Source organism: Malurus melanocephalus, unplaced genomic scaffold, assembly GCF_030028575.1.
Source record: "Malurus melanocephalus ecotype Western Australia unplaced genomic scaffold, MMel_1.1 scaffold_236, whole genome shotgun sequence".
Taxonomy (NCBI): domain Eukaryota; kingdom Metazoa; phylum Chordata; class Aves; order Passeriformes; family Maluridae; genus Malurus; species Malurus melanocephalus.
In genome coordinates, this window is record NW_026623468.1 from 418209 (window position 1) to 434663 (window position 16455).

General features: G+C 43.2%; 1 protein-coding gene across 4 annotated transcripts in view; it reads right to left on the reverse strand.

Moving 5' to 3' along the window:
• The window catches only part of ABL2 (ABL proto-oncogene 2, non-receptor tyrosine kinase), a 41018-nt gene that overhangs the window by 2730 nt on the left and 21833 nt on the right, over positions 1-16455 (reverse strand). For 2 of the 4 annotated variants that reach the window (XM_057374952.1, XM_057374954.1), the window contains exons 2-10: positions 8491-8661; positions 7482-7777; positions 6601-6873; positions 5791-5875; positions 3978-4155; positions 3201-3385; positions 2762-2914; positions 1858-1947; positions 487-660 (exon numbers count right to left, since the gene is read on the reverse strand). In XM_057374952.1, the coding sequence (XP_057230935.1) occupies positions 487-660; positions 1858-1947; positions 2762-2914; positions 3201-3385; positions 3978-4155; positions 5791-5875; positions 6601-6873; positions 7482-7777; positions 8491-8661 (1605 nt within the window). Of the gene's footprint in view, positions 1-486; positions 661-1857; positions 1948-2761; positions 2915-3200; positions 3386-3977; positions 4156-5790; positions 5876-6600; positions 6874-7481; positions 7778-8490; positions 8662-12150; positions 12402-16060; positions 16233-16455 lie in introns of those variants that run through there. The other 2 variants (XM_057374955.1, XM_057374953.1) reach the window with 2 other exon arrangements.

The following is a 16455-nucleotide window of genomic DNA, read 5'->3' on the forward strand; positions in this document are numbered from 1 at the left end:
TATTTACCTGCCCAGTTGCTGCAGAGATAGAGTGAGAAAAGAAGTGAGCACTTGTATTTTATTTTTTCTTTACTTTTTTCCAGTTCTGCATGTGACTTGTGTGTTGTCTACAATGAGGAGGCCACTTTGGAGAAAGATCAGACAAGAGCTGCTCTTTTCTTTCAGCTCATTACTCCCTTCCTGTCATTTTTTGCTCCTACCCAAATACCCTAYGTATAAGAGAAAATCTCCTGTTGTGTTGTTAACTTCAGTTTTGAAGCTGTCATTTAAAAGAGAGCAGCAAAACTGAATTTGAAAGAAAAAACACAGTGGGWTTTACTAAAAAGAACATTGAAAAAGCTGCAACGTTTTATATTTGCTAGTAAATAATTGGGCCAGCAGCACTCAAGACACAGCAGCACAAAGCACCTTCCCATGTCGTGTTCTTTGTTTCACTGGGAATTTACAGGCAGAACCTGTGGCCTCAGTGGCACTGAGTGCCCATACCTGGTGCTGAGCTGGAAGCTGAGTGCTCCACAGTCTCCTGTGTTCCTTCAATGTTCTCCTTGTTCTCTGCCTGTTTCCTCAGTGTTCTCGTCTTGGAAGGAAGCATGGGTAAGCGGGGCAAGTAAGGAACTAAGGATGAGGAGGAGGCTGTTCTTCCAAGCTCCTCTGCWACCTCTGTAATGAAAAAAAGGGAACAGTCAAACAAAGACCAGCAAAGGAAGAGGAAAAAAAAGCCCTGGGTCTTGACTGCAAATCCAGACTGGCAGGAAGAGATTCATGACTGAGAAATACATAATTTATGKATTTAGTTTTTGTTCAAGTCTAGAGGTGCTCACGGCCAGATGTTTTTTGTAATGATTTCAAACTCATTTACATCTTTATAAATTTAGCCCAAAAAAAGCAGTGGTAGGATGTGTACAGGGGTTCTATTACTAACCTAACTCTGTGCTGGGTAAGGGCTGCTCAAGAGCTAAAGGCAGCACTGGATGCATTTGCCTGTTTTTAATYAAGGTGCCTCCTATTGATGTTCCCCAAAGTTGTGTCCTCTCTGGATCTGGATCTAAGCTGCCTTGCTYGACACACAGCACTGCACCCCTTATTAGAAATGAAGACTGCATGTCAGGAAAGGAAAGAGAAAACAAACACAGAAAAAAATCCACAACCTCCTGGCCACACCCAGCTTGGCATTTGTGTGGCCACTGGATATGCCTGTTATAGATCCTCACTGCTAAAATTCCATCTGGTGTGTTTTTTCTGTAGTTAGAAAGTTGATGGATCAGTTGAATATTTAATTTATAAACTGCGTAGAATGCTCAGGCATTTCTGCTTGTCTGCTGAATAATATCACATTCCTACCAGTATTTACCTCCTGGTAGATTATATTTGAGACTTGAGCTGCACAGATTTGCTCCTAGAAGTAGATAAGCAGAAAATCCAGAGATTAAAGCACACTTTTTTAGAAGTGGAGGCTGGTAGAATAATATTTCATGACCTAATTGCTGCAGTCAGCAAGGGACTGTGATATGCATACATCTTTCTCTCTCTCCATCACTCACTATTCCTCACTTTTCAGCTTGGAAAACAAGAGATTTCCTCTGGCAGAGGAGACAATATTCTTTAAATCAGCTCTTGGGCATCTTAGAGCACAAATAAAATGACAATGTCCCCTGCACTGGAATGTGTCTGAAGTTTATTCAGTATTTGTGCAGCAACTAAGAGAATGTATWTACCCCAACAAGGGGTAAGTAAGGAATGGAGCTCCATCTCAATCCCACTGCCAGCACATGAGCTTTACAGGCCCATCCATGAGACACAGCACTCTGGGGATAACCTCCAGTGCTGCTTCAGGAGTAAAAYAACAGCAGTTCTCACCCTCTGAGATGCTCGAGTCGTGGAACATGGTTTCGAAAGCCTGGTGGGTCTCAGCAAAGGAAGGTCGGTCTGGTGGGTTCCACTTCCAGCCTGCAGTGTCAGAAAGCAGAGTAAGTCTCAGTGCCTAAAATGGGCAGATTAATTTTTCTTCTGTCCAAGGAGACAGAAAGTAGTCAGATCTGACCTACTGTTAAACAGGCTTYAGAATCATTCACAGCTATTGATTCACAGCAGCAGTCACCCACCCTACTGTATCACAGCAAACAAATCTTGAGATTCTAAATTTTAATTCTAAAACTCCCRGTTCTCTGCCAACTCTACAGGTTTTTCTGATTCCCCCTTTCTGATTTTTTTTGGGCAAAGGACAATTCCATATTTGCTATCCTAGCTGCTGGGACTGAACACATCTAGCCCAGTCACAGGCAACTGAGTGTGTAAAGCTCCTGCTCACATGCTYTTAATACTGAAATTAAGGCAGACCCTTCCAAAGGAAGGATGTGTGCACCATGTGGGGGAAAGAGGATGAGAGTGCCTTGATACCAGATGGAGCTTGGACAATTGCAGAGGAGTACCACGGTGAAAAGTGTAATTACTGTAGTTAGAAAACTAGACTAGAGGAATGTATTTGGAAGCACTGTCTGCTGGTATCACCATAGGGTCTGGAAAGTGACTGGAATTCTGCTCATTTTGCATTAGTATCACATGAATTCCCAGCTTTTGGCGTTTGTCAGCTTCCTGAAGGTTTTTTGAAGCAGTAATATCCTTCCAGCTTCTTYGTTGCTTAACTGAAGCCTGCCCTGACTTTGACATGCTGAGGATCAARTATTGCTAGAGATGGGCTGTTAATTACAGAGTCCTCCCACCCTCCCAGGCTTTGTCCCCAAAACTGGAAGAARATACTCACATGCCCTCATCAGTTCATACACCTTGGGAGGACACCCCTCTGGCTGCTCCATCCGATAGCCCTTTTCCAGCAGATCATACACCTGAGAGAGGTCAATGCCTGGATATGGTGACATCCCATAGGTAGCAATTTCCCATAATAGCACCCCAAAAGCTGCAAAAGGAGGAAAACAAAATTCCAGGTCATAAGTCTGCTCCTGTGCTGTTCATTACTCTGTGGCCTTTACTGCAGTTTCAGGCAGCATTGTTCCCTTGCAGATATTTCAGGCCAGTCTAGGTGACATCACATGGTAAAAATGTTATTGATTCATGAAGTTGTGGCCTAACATGTGACCATCTTCACACAGGTTTCTGCCCAAGCCAGAAAGCAAGTTAYTGTCTGGACTGGCTGAAAAACCCAAAATCAACAAGAAAAGGACACTGAAGGTGAATTTTCTTACCCCACACGTCTGATTTGATTGAAAAGGTGTTGTAGGCCAGGCTCTCAGGAGCTGTCCATTTGATTGGGAACTTGGCCCCAGCATGGGCTGTGTAGGTATCACCAGTCATGAGCCGACTTAAGCCAAAGTCAGCCACCTTCACCACRTGGTTTTCTCCAACTAAGCAGTTCCGTGCTGCCAGGTCCCTGCAAAAAGGAAAAAAATACACTACTGCAGCAAGAGCAGGGCTTTTGAATGTAGTTTTGGGGCCTCACTCTCCTGAATCAATAAGTGCTTTTTGTATACAGCAGGTAAAGACAAGGTGAGCTTTGAYCTGAACAGTGACAGAAACTGAGTGGATTTATTCTTAGGAGCAATATGAGGTAAATCAGGATTAGGATTMACTCTTTAAATTCTATTACATTTTCAGTAATGATGGCCATGCCAAGTTAATGTTTCCTGAGGATGGGATGTGATCAGCAGCTCATCRCACACTGTAACAGGTTTATGGCATAGCTTTATCTGGATTTAAACACGACTTTGAGTGGGCACTGTCTTGCACACAGTGGGTACCRGACAACACCAGCTTGGGCACAAGATTGCTCTGAAAGTCCTGGGGAGAAGGTRTTGCAAGGCAGTATTGAAGATATTGAAGGCAACACAGCCAATGGATAAGCCAGTGTGAATCCTAACTRCAGAAKAAACCTTCCCAAAAGCTGGAATTCYTGWGCCACCATGCTGGTGGCCCGTTTATCATTGCAATCTGAAACTARAGCAGCTCAAGGTGACTTCACCCACCTGTGGATGAAGTTCTTCTTCTCCAGGTACTCCATGGCAGAGGAGATCTGCGTGGCCATGTAGAGCAGCACAACAGCGCTGACTTCCTCGCGGTTGCACTCGCGCAGGTAGTCGAGCAGGTTCCCGTAGGGCATGTACTCCGTCACGATGTAAAAGGGGGGCTCCAGGGTGCACACACCTGCCAGGGAGCAGCAGGCAGAATATCAATAAAGCTTCCCTTTCTCACCACTATTCCTGATTTAAAAGCCATTTATTGCCTTTAGTCCCTGTGAGTTTTCTCTGAAAAGTGAAGACCTCCATGTACAAGACCCAGGTCAATGCAGCCCAACTCAGGGCTTTTGTCTATTTATCTGTTCATCCAATTTATGGATAGAGAGGAACATGTCTATGAAAGCACCACTATTCCTACATAAAACACAAGAAGCAGTAGTTCTGTTCTTTGAAAGGTTACAGAATGAAAAAGGGCAATTTTGAACACACAATTTGTTATTCTTCCCCTCTATGCCTTCATAAAGCTCTAGAGGAGCCAACTGGAAGCAGGTACCTGTCAGCTGGCAAGATTWGCAGACTGATATGTCACTAGAGAGTAATGTGAGGCACTGCCATGTGCTGGGTAAGGAATCAGCACGGTGGGACTTGCTCCTCAAGCAGGGTTCTCACACATTCCTAGGATGACTACTTGCTACAGTCACCCTACAAAGCATGTAAAGGCGGAGGAGGAGAGCAATAGGATACTCTTGTCACAGCTCTGGGACCCACCCTAAACACTGCTGACTATTCATACCCCTACACACATGCAGGAGTAAAGCACAACTGTGCTGTGCACCAGAAAGAGCAGAAATGCAGCTCTCTGATGACAAATCTCTACGTCTCTGCTCCTGGAACCAGACAGGGCTGGGCAGACACTTCATCTGTGCCCATTTTTTAAAATGGGTACGGAACAGTTGCCATTAGTAAAAGCCTTCACATTCTTCACATTTCTCCTTTCATCCTAGGATTGGCTCAACAGCTCTACTCCTGAACTCGCCAGAAATYCAGAGGCAATTAAACGCTACTAAAGGTTTAGGGTGTCTCCTTAAGAATCTTTGTCCATGTAGATTTAACAGCAATGCAAACTATTTAATAATGATCATCATATCATGCATTGCCAGTGAGACAACAGGGTAGAGCCAAGATCTAAAGCCTGTGGATTTCTTCCAGTCCTGAGTTGTTTGATCTCATGTATTTATTTGGTGATACACAGGGTCCCTCACAAGAGCAGCAATATGATGCCTTCTGCTTAATTATGGACTAATTTGTTCTCCTCAATGAAGCCTTTTGTGTAAATGTCTCTGATTTGAGAACTATGTAGGATAGTATCTATTGTGCTTCCAACAGAATTTTTTCCTTTCACTTTGAATTTTCGTACAATTTTGTTCTGGTGTCTCAGAAAAATAAGTCACAGAAAATGGTTTTGTAAATCTGATTTAACACAGCAGAGGAGGAATCTGAGCCTGATGACTGAACCCTGGAGCATGTGTAGGGCCAAGGACACAAACCAGCAGGAGGATGATATTGCAAACTTTTATGTAACAGTCGTGCCTCAACAGCAAAGTTGTCTACTAATGTAAGTGACTGTATTTGATGTTTTATTTAAAATTAAGTGTCTCTTAGCTCCAATATTACATAAAGCTGTCAAAAATATCACCCCATAGCCTGACCTGATTCGTAAAGTTATATAAATACAGAAAAGCTGCCACTGCACTTAAACCAGGCAAGTTTCTGCCAAAATGAAGACTAAGTAAGAATAGAAAGAGCAAGGTATTTCACCAACCTAACAACTGCACTAGATTTGGGTGTTTGATCTCCTTCATCACAGCAGCTTCTTTCAAAAATTCTTCCACCTCCATGGTATCTTCCTAGAGAGACAGAGAGGCAAAAAAAAAGAACATTTCATGACCGAGGTCTGATTAACACCAGATATCCAGGCTGAATATGCCATGATGGCATCTTTGTCTCCATTCTGCTGTTTTGGCTTTTACAAAAGCCAAGTGTAACAGCCCTGAATAGCTGMCTGGTCATCCTGCAGGGACTGAGCTGCAGCACCCTGGCAGTGCCAGGCTTGCTCATTTGGTRGCTGTTGGGGTTGGTGAGAGGAAGACTCTCAGGATCACTGACTTAGATCCCTGCATAGCTATAAAATTACATTACTCAGGGGGCACTTAGAATTGCAGTTGTTAATGTTGAGACAAACAGAAGGTTTTGAAAAGAAAGAGAAATGAGAAGCTGAATTTTTCCAGGAGTGGAGGAGAGGTTGTAGATGTATTTTCAACAGTTTTGGCTTCTTAAAGCCTCCACAGCTCCTCTGGAGGAAGGRAAGTCAGCTTTGTAACCATTTCTACTGGTCTGACTTGGACATGCAGCTCCTGCTGGGCCAAAATCCCAATTCATTTCTAAGCCATATGCACTAGTCTAAGTTTGATAGGATCACTTTGATCTGCAGAACTATTCTCAGCCATGGATTTTATGCAGATCAGACACTTCATTTGTGCTCATGTCATTAGGTGTAGTTGAGAACATTACAATTTCCTTACTTGTGTCATAAATGAACCAGATGAAGAGTGCCTGAAATGTGAGAACTCACCTTTAAGGTTTTCACAGCGACTGTGAGATTGTATTTCTTCCAGACACCCACGTAGACCTCGCCGTACTGCCCTCCCCCRAGCTTGTGCTTCATGGTGATGTCGGTGCGCTCCATCTCCCACTTGTCATGGATGGGGGACACTCCATACACAGTGGGCTTATTGCACTTGGGTGCTGGGTAATGCAGAGTTGTCACCAGCCCGTCTGCCACCGTCGAGTGATGGTGTACGAGCTCTGCCAGTGTGCTGAAACGGCTTTCTGCTGTCACATAGACCTGGCAAGCAAGAAATGGCAGTCTGCTTAAATGAAGGYAGCTGGAAGTTGTCAGTAACATTGGAAAGCAGTACATGTGGGGTTCTTTTTAAAATCATAGAACCAGGGGTTTAGCATATTTGTTCTCATCTTGCTGGGCAAATAACTATTAATCTGGCATTTTCACCTGCAGAAGGTAGGTACATACAAGGTGTCACTTAAAAGCTGTGTTGTCTCCTGCCTTGTGCTTTACAGGACTAGAAATTTTTAGCCTAGCACAAGCCCTTTTTCTGCATCTCACAACTTGATCTAGGTTAAAAATGCTGACTTACCAAACCTCTGCTGCTTCTGAGGGGGCCAGTGGAACACTATCGCCACCTCCAAGCACAGCTGCCTGGCTATTCAGCAACTTTCAGCCCAGACCAGRACTGTCTGCACTTCTTCCAAAGTGCTCTTTGGGAAGTTACCACCAAACCCTTGGCACACATGTTCTTCTTTTATATTAATTAACCAGTGGGCCTGTTTTGTTGCACACCCCACCTCTCCCTCAACAGTCTGCAACTTGATATTCTGCACCACCACTTAATATCTCCATCCGCTCTCCCCACAGCATTGTGCAGAGGTTCTCACCTTCCCATCCGAGGTGGTGTTGATCCTGTAGTGGTAAACACGTCCTTCGTACCTGAGCGAGATGGACAACTGCCCTGGGCTGCTCTCGCTTTCCCGAACCAGGAAGCTGCCATTGATGAGGCTGCTCAGCAGATACTCKGCTGCACTGCGGGACACCGGCCCGTGGTACCAGGAGTGCTTCTCCAGGCTGTTCACTGGAGTGATGTAGTTGCTTGGTACCCAGCCCTGCCCATTCTTCGAACGTACCTCACTCCATTCACCATTCTGGTTGTAACCCAGGACTCGCAACTTCTCACCTGTGACCAGAAAAAGCAAAATAAGCAGAGTGCAAGCTCATTAGGGGGAACTCAGCATCAGCTGAGCCTGGGTTTGTAGCTTAACAATAAAAAGCGTAACTAAAGTGCCATATATAAAGTATTTACGAAACAAAGKTTTCAGACAGAATACCTAGAATACAGTTACCTAACTTACTGCAGTGAGAGTGATGAACTCAAAAACCTTCTTGTACTCCCACTTATTAAACCAGGAAGACTTTCTTTACTTGGAGGGATGAGGTTTGTCTCCTTGAAGCCTTAAATGGCATGGGATTTAGAACAGTTCTGCAGCAAGTCATATTCATGTGTTGTATTCTGACACATGTATTTATCAGAAATAGAAACTCTCTTGCAATTCTTAATTCTTGACTCTGCCCCAGGTGTAAGTGCTGAGTTCTGTCACCATCCATAATGTACCTGTTTCCCTCTGCCCTCCCTACAAGAGGTACCTCGCAGGGACAGGGACTGGGGGAGCCTGGAGCAGGAGTGGGCTGGACTGTGCCTGTCCCAGCAGAACTGCCCAGCAGGTGTCCCTCCAGCACCATGCAGGACAGACCGCCTGCTTCCMACCACCACTGCARGGAATCACCTTCTCTAACTGYGCTATTCCCATTCCTTRCYAGGGAAGGATTCCACTTCCTGACTTCTGTTGCTAAGTTTTCAAGCTGACAGCTGCTCTGTGCTCCCAGCCTTACCTTTGGTGATGCTGAGTGTGTTGTCACCGCTTGCTACAAAATCGTAAAGTGCAACAAAGAGATTGGGATCGCTCTCAGTGGCTCCAAGCAGGTTCTCCTTGGAGCTCCATCTGATGGCTTCGTTCAGTGCCTGGGGTTCAACATCACAACCGTAGGGGCGGTGCAGAGCCTCTGAGGAAAGGACAGGACAGGCAATTACTTCGTGTGCAATTGTAAATTACAGAATCACTAACATCCCAAGTTGGAAGGCACCCACAAGAATMWTCCAGTCCARTTCCTGGAGAAGRTGATTAACTGCCAATAAGCCAAGTAGCAAGAGATGTATATAAAATTTCTATTTAATATTTATTATATTACATGTTCTTTTATATATCTACTGCTCTATTTGAAATTATTTAAGCATTCATAGAAAAAAATGGGTGCACAATTAAAAGCACTCCTTTTAATTACATGAAATAGTGAAGGAAACTTTTCCATCACAAAATATTATGTTTTGTCCTTATTGTTTCTGTGGTGAACTTAACCTGGATCTGCAACCAACATTACAAATACAGGTAAGACTCAATTATGATACAAACMAGATGTATAAGTTGGGATTGTAACCAGTTCAGTATTAACAGGAATAACAGTGATTTGTAATACATTTCAAGRCTGTGTAAACAGAGGTGGAAAACTGACAGGGACAGAAGGCAGTACAGGTGATGCTGGGTATTTAGCAGCAGCATTTCTACTTTGCTTTTCCTGTTTTGCTGTTTCAAAGGACAATTGATGCAAACTTGTTACTACAAGRGAGTGGGGGGAGGAATCAGACGTGTTTTGTAAACAAAAGAAAAAAGTCCCTACAGTTCTTGTGATGATTAAAACCAAGCTAAATACACAGGGTTTTAGGAAGAACTGTAGCAACAAGAAAACTGTCTGAATACTTCATGCTAGTGCTATGTCAAGAGTTAGCCATCACTGGATTTTTAATTCATGGAGTAGTTTTCCAGGAACAGGTAATAGATTTCAACATTCAGACAAGAGGAGTGATGGTGTGGTTCCATACATGTGGACTGCTCAAGAGAGCAAAAATGTATGAAGGTGTGAAGTCACAAATTGTTTTCTCTGACAGCACAACTGTATAAAGTTCCTGTCCCAATATCTCTTTCTGAATTCTCTTGTTGAACTTACTTATGGAAATGTACACTGTAAAGAGATTTCATTAAATGCACTAAACATAAAAAGTTCTCTCAAAAAAACCCTGAGGCTTTCTTTGCTTTACAGTCATTGGTCTGGCCCATTTCTGAGGGGCTGAGAAGTCAGGCTTGAGATGTTTTCAGCAGACACTGGYAGAAAATGTGTGTGTGGCTACACCTATTCCCCTCCCCACAGGCCCCTGAGATTTACACTTGTGAGCAAGAGCTGTTCTATACGGCACTTGAAAAGGGAACAAAGAGCTCAAATGCAACACAGGACAGGAAAACTGGGAAGTCAGTGAGACACAAAACAGGAAGATGCCTGTGCCAAGTAACAGGCCCAGTAATATGCCAAATCTGTGTCACAGGGCAGAGCTCAAGCCTAGAAAATGAGGGGGAGTTTCCAGATTATAATGCAATTTTTTTACCGTATTTTAGGTACATGAGAACATAAGGAGTTGAGGCTTGCTCTGTTTTCTTTCAAAGCATGTAGCTAAGTGACTTTTGACTGCATTTTTGGTAATTATTCAGAGTTCCACTGYTTGCATAACCTGTTCATCCCGCAATTACTTAATAATCTAAAAGTGGCCTTCTGTTAAGGTTCTCCTTGCAAGAACAGAAGAGACTTCAGATTAAGCCACCAAAATCTCAGTTCCTTGATTGCACTGCCTGCAGATGCAATTCTTACACACATTCTTATTCCTAACTCTCAACTGCAATTAGTTTTACAATATGTTAACCCATCAGATCAGTTGCTATCATGGCAAATAATAAATTCCAGAGCTCAGTCACCTATATTATAGCATGGCTGCCAACATCCCACTGGATTTTCTTAGTGCTGGATGTGTGCATATGTATGTCCAGTTGTTAAATTCCAGGAAAGAACACCGGTTCCTAAATTCAACTCTCTTTATGGAGTAAAAATACATAGGTAATTAAACAGTACATTAATTTAAACAGTACAAGATTTGTGTTATAACTGGTTCAATGCCTTAAGCAAAGCCAAATATGCTGTATGAGAACCCTGACTTACATATCTCTGCCAGGAGCAAACACAAAAGTAGGCAATTTCCAAAATCACCGAATCTTTCAGCTCTGRAATACCTTAATGGTATTTAATTACCTTCTTACTTTCAATTCTGTATCTGCCAACCAGTGAAAGGCTTTAAACAAAAATATAACATTTATTCTAMATCAAAGCATCCTTTAAGTTTCTTTCTCCAGCCAGAAAAGCTCATGCACTGAGCACCCAGGCCCTGCTCTACAGACAGCATGGAGTGTTTATCCATGCACCCACGGATAGCCTGAAGCAGCCCAGTGCCAGCCCAGCTCCAGAACTGCTGAAGCTGTGCCCAGATGAACCCACTGCCAGCAAGGCAAAGCCAGCAGAAATGCCACCTGCTCAGCACCAGGAGTTCTGCCCACATGGAAACAGCTGTGGGACTGTGCTGCACTGGAAATCASAAGTCAAAACTTTCTTGGGAATGCCTGGCAGGCTGGCACATATTCTTAACACCCACCTGATGTATGAAAAAGCCATCAGAAGTTAATGTTTGATGAGGAGCTTCAATCACTTAGCTACAGTGCTTACCTAAAAATCACATTACCTAAAGATCAAATGCTTTTAAGAGCTCACGTCTCACTTCCTTCACTTTCATGTTTGAGTGACTTGGATGCTTAAGTAACTGTAAAGATTACCCAACACCTACTAAAGGGGWTTTTACCAGGATATAAAAGTATCTCTTTCAGGTTATTATTCCATAACAGCCCACGCTGTTCCATACAGTGTGGGATCTACACCATCCATCACAGAAGTGAAACATGATCATCACACAGATAACCAAAGCAAGCCACCACTGATGCCCCTCCAGCTGAATAATTTACAATTTCTGACTTTTGGTCTGCACCAAAAGTCCAGAAATGAGCTGGGAAGTTCTGTTTTATATCAGTTCCTTTTCAGAGCCAACCATAAATCTTATATTATCACTTTCATTTCCTATGCAATGGAAAACTTACATCATCACTTAGTGAACAAGTAATACACAGTCACACAAGGAGTTTATGCTTCATCCATCTCCTTCCTTTCCTTTATTCCCACAATACAATTTGCTTCTCTCCGGATATGAATGCTTTCCTATTCAGCCCACGTGTAAGGGGTGTTTTGTCCCCTTCCCTTGCTGCCAACACTCCAATTACCAATCTCTTTGCTCCCAGAGCAGGATGTGGAATATACTAAATTTTAAATTTTAGAACCACTTTGAAGTGCTGAAGTGGTTTCCATTTCTGAAATACTGCGTAACTGCTCACAGAAAAGAAACATTTTAATAACCCTAAAATCCCAATAAAAGCTGTCAATCTCACATCTGCCTGTGGCTGGTCTCATACTACAAAACAAAGCTAGATYTGAAAGGATCCCATCCTCCTTGAAGCACTTGGAGAAATCCTGGAAAGGGATAGGTCAGGATTACACCCCCGAGCATCCTACCTGTGAAGTGCATGCCAGGCTCGGAGGCTCCCTCGCCAAGGCAGCAGAGCAGTTTGTCCTCCTTGCCATAGGTGCTGGACTGGAAGAGGACTGTCCCCACACTCATGCTGTGCTTCCCAGMGAGCAAAGAGGCTGCTTGTCACAAGTCCTTGGCTGAGCACAAAGGCCTCCACACAGCAATCGCTGCTCGGAAGGCTGGGGACCAAGGGGAAAGGAAGTGCTGCTGGGCAGGCAAAGGAGAGACTGGGAATCCCAGCCCTGGGTTAAGGTGGTTATTAACTGCATGGGAGGGTGGAGCTTTCCAGGACTGCTGAACACACAGAGGATGTGGGGACTGGACTGCAAGTTGAAACAACTTTGAGATGAGCTACAGAGACAGAGATTTGTTCCACTAAGAGTTAGGTAACAAAGTGTTTGGGAAGAAAGCAAACAGTTTCCTTGGAGAAATTCCTTTGCACAAATTACAAAACAGATCACCCATTAAGGGGACCGCCCAGATTGATTCACTTTTCCACTTTTCCACTCCACATACCACTGCTGCAGCACTACTTACGTGAATCAACAGGAAAGGATGTTAGTGAAAATACACATCTCAGAGAGCTACAAACACTGAGCACATAAATGCTCTTGGATATGTCAAGAATTCAGAAAGACATAGAAAGCGAGGCTAGCATAGTGCACAGTGCACAGTCTGAGCTGTGTATTTGCTGGTTTAATAACACTCAGGACAGCTTTCCACAAGAACCCCATCAAATTACCTCTTTAAACCCCCAGATTTRTTTGATGAATTCTATAAAAACGCTAGTTTTCTGGTAGAGCTGCCTTGTAACGGGACAGGCTCCTCCTGCCATGGAAGGGTTAACAACCAGCATTCACACCTGGGAGGGTGGTGGGCCTGCACAGGGGTAAAAAAGGGAGCAGGGAAAGGAAAGTCAGTGGTTTGGGCCTTTGTAAGGGGAGAGGAGCTGCTGTGGCCCAGAAAGGAAAGAAARCACCTCCATAATCTGTGAACTTCACCATTCTGTGAAAGAGACAGCTATACTGGATGATGATGACTCAAACCAGACTACAGGTAAGCAACCTGGCTTACTCCAAATGTTTGTGTTTTGTAAAGCTGGGGATGTGGAAAAGAGTATATGGAACTGTAGATATGCTGTGGTGATGAGGAGTTGCTTTTCCCAAGTGGCTTCTGACAAGGGTTATTTCCCCTGCAACCAGCGCCTAACATTTGTGGAAAATTAACTTAGGACACCTGCATATTGATCTTTCTAAACTTCTGGTAATCTCTTTTCTTACTCTTCCAAAACCAAGCTCAGTGAATCCTACAGCATATGTTACCCAGTGGTCAGAGATTGTGATAGCCCAGGAGCTCTTTAGTAAAGGCTTCTCTCTTTGTTTTTGTTTTGCTTCTTGGAGTTTACTGTTTTCTCAGCTTGTTTTTGCTCCAAATACTCCAAATTAGTGGGATTTGTACTAAGCTTAGCAYATCTGTTAGTACACAAAGAATAATCAGAATCTGTGGAGAAAGACAGCACAGCTTCTTGGATAAGCTTGGTGACTCAAAATGGTACTACGAAAGGGCAAGCTATGCATGGATTTGTGTCCGGATTAGCTTTAGCTGTGACAGTTACTAACCTTAGCTAAAGYAACACATTTACTTCTTAGTTAAAATACAATGGACGAGTAATTGGTATTTGGAACAAAGAAGGCTTAGCAGAAAGTTAAGTTGGATTAATAATGTATCTCACACATATCCCTACTTACCCCATCAATTTGAGCCTCTGTCAGAAGAGACTGTAGCCAAAGCCTAATGGCTGGCTGGTGTGTTGAGAGCTCCTGATGGGAATCACATAGCTGCCAGTGCTGGCATTATGGGTGAGAAACCTTTTGGCTGTAAGTCTTCTGCAACAGAGTAATTGTGTGCCTGCCCCCTTTCCAGACACCCTCCTGAAGGTGTTCTCCAGTGGAAAAGACACAGAGTGCATAGCAGTCCATAAGGCCCTGTCAAATGCACCCAGGCAGAAGAGAATCAAGCATCTTTCTGGCTTCTAGATGAGCATTATCTTTTAAAACTGATTTTCCTAGATAGCTATTTTACACTGCAGGCGATCACCTTGACATCTGTGTCCACTACATCTGCATCCTGTTCCTGTGTCCTTCACAGTAAGCTCATGATATAAAATCTTTATTCTGGTACACTCAACTTCCTCGGTGGRAGAATCCACCTTTCAGGCACAGCAGTTCTTCCCAGCTCTTCAGACTATTCCCTGTGGTGCCCTTCAAAGCTGTTTCCTGAGAGTGGTTACCCTTCCTGTACAACTTAAGTCATCCATTTAGAAACATTTTTCTAGTTCTTCCAGCAGTGGGGAAAAGTTGAATAAAAGGGAATCTTGCTGACTAKGCTACTTTGTAATGTATAGTTCAGTGACCTCTTAAAAAATTTGCTATACTCTGAATTTCAATGCCTCTTAATGTTTTTTAATCAAAGGAAAAAAAGCGTGTTAATGAAAATACATCCATGAAGTGGATTTGATGTTGTTGGCCATAGGCCAAACTGAGTGGTTTCTCAATGGAAGGGAGTGAGACAAAGAAAGGTTTATAGGGTAAACACCGGTTATTACGTGCAGTCTCAATCTGATATATTGGTGTTTTACTAGAAAACCCACAGGGTGTAATGTGTGTGCGTTTTTTCACATAGGGACAATTCAAATACAAGGCCACCAAGATCCCTGTATAAGCCACATATCGCACTTTATTTTCACTCTTGAGTCTTTAAATTAAACACCGATAAATTACCTATGATGCTGTTTTACAGACAGATTCATTTGATTTACTTGTTTTTAAGGCTACCAAAGAACAGACATTGGTCAAYTCAGAAAGCAGACCATCAAGTACTTAATGACTGCTGGTTTAATTAGTATTTTCCACTGCACCTTCAAAACATACATCACATTACACCACTGGACCTTCAGATCTTTAAMTGGCTTGTTAGTGGGTGGATTTCTGCCTTAATGAATACAAGGAAACAAAACTGATAACACAGCAGCAAGTGGGTTTCCTATTTTGCTGACACGATTGGAACAGTATCAAGTTCTACAGCAGCTTTGTTTCTGAAGCCAAGTCTCAGCGATTCCTGCTAACCAAAAATACTCAAGACAAGCTACATACTAAAAAGCAACCGGTGCTGAACAGGCCAAGTTTCTGCTGTCTAATAATGTGGTAGTATTGAAGCAGACCCATGAACTTCCTTTACCCTGTAACAGACTGCAGCCTTTACCTAAATGGACCACCTAGTCTTTCTGCTGACATGTATGTGGCCATGAAAAACACTGGTTTAAAGGGGTCAGACAGCTCACAGATGGCTTTGGTAAAATGCAGGCACTAACTAAATGCCATTCCTAGGTGTTCCTCTCCTGCAAGCAACCAGACTCTTAATAAAGTGGTTTGCTAGAGCAAAGCGCAGACCCATAGTTAGTCCTTCGGCCTCCCACAGAGTGGGGCAAGGTTTAAATATTGTAAACAACCTACTGAGGAAAGGCAAGAAATACAGCTACAAGCCAAGAACTTGGGATGGGCAAGGAGTAGGTTTCTATTTATGGTACCAGGCTGGGAGAGACAGAAGGGAGGAGACTTCAGAGTAAGTGACAAAATTGCAYCATGAACAGCTCACATCATATAAAAAGAAATATTTCAAGCCAAGCTGGTAGCACTGTCATGCCTCAATATCAAAACATCTGACAAAAAAACTATAAATGAAACGTCTTCACAAAATCCTGAATACTGTATCAAAGTGTTTGCTCCCTTAATTCCTAAGGATTTGCTCAGCTCCCATAGAGMCAGTCAGCTGTGCAGCTGTGAGGACCTAGAAACAAGCAGAGAGCAGCAACTGTAAATGCTCTGTATCAMATACCTCCTTCCATGGAGTACTGAAGCTCCAATCTCTTCCTCTGACTGCTGCCTACAGTGGAAAGCAACTACTCCCACAATGACACCTTTAGAGAAGGAATACTAAGAAGGCACACTGAGATTTTGAAGGTAACTGGGAAACTGTAGATCAAAAATCTGTTTGATATTCTTCCTCTGTCCTGGCAAGTTCCAATAAATCTCTCCAGTGTGAAGGGTGAGGAGGATTAGGTCACCCAGTCCTGCTCCGGGAAAGGTGGGATGGCCAAACATACACAGCTTACAGCACGTCATTTAGAACTTTTTTTAATCAACACTTTGGGAAAGAAGTTGCTTAATGGGGATTATACTTCACTCCAACAGAATTCCTGAGGAGTCATTACTACTGGCCACATCAAAGCC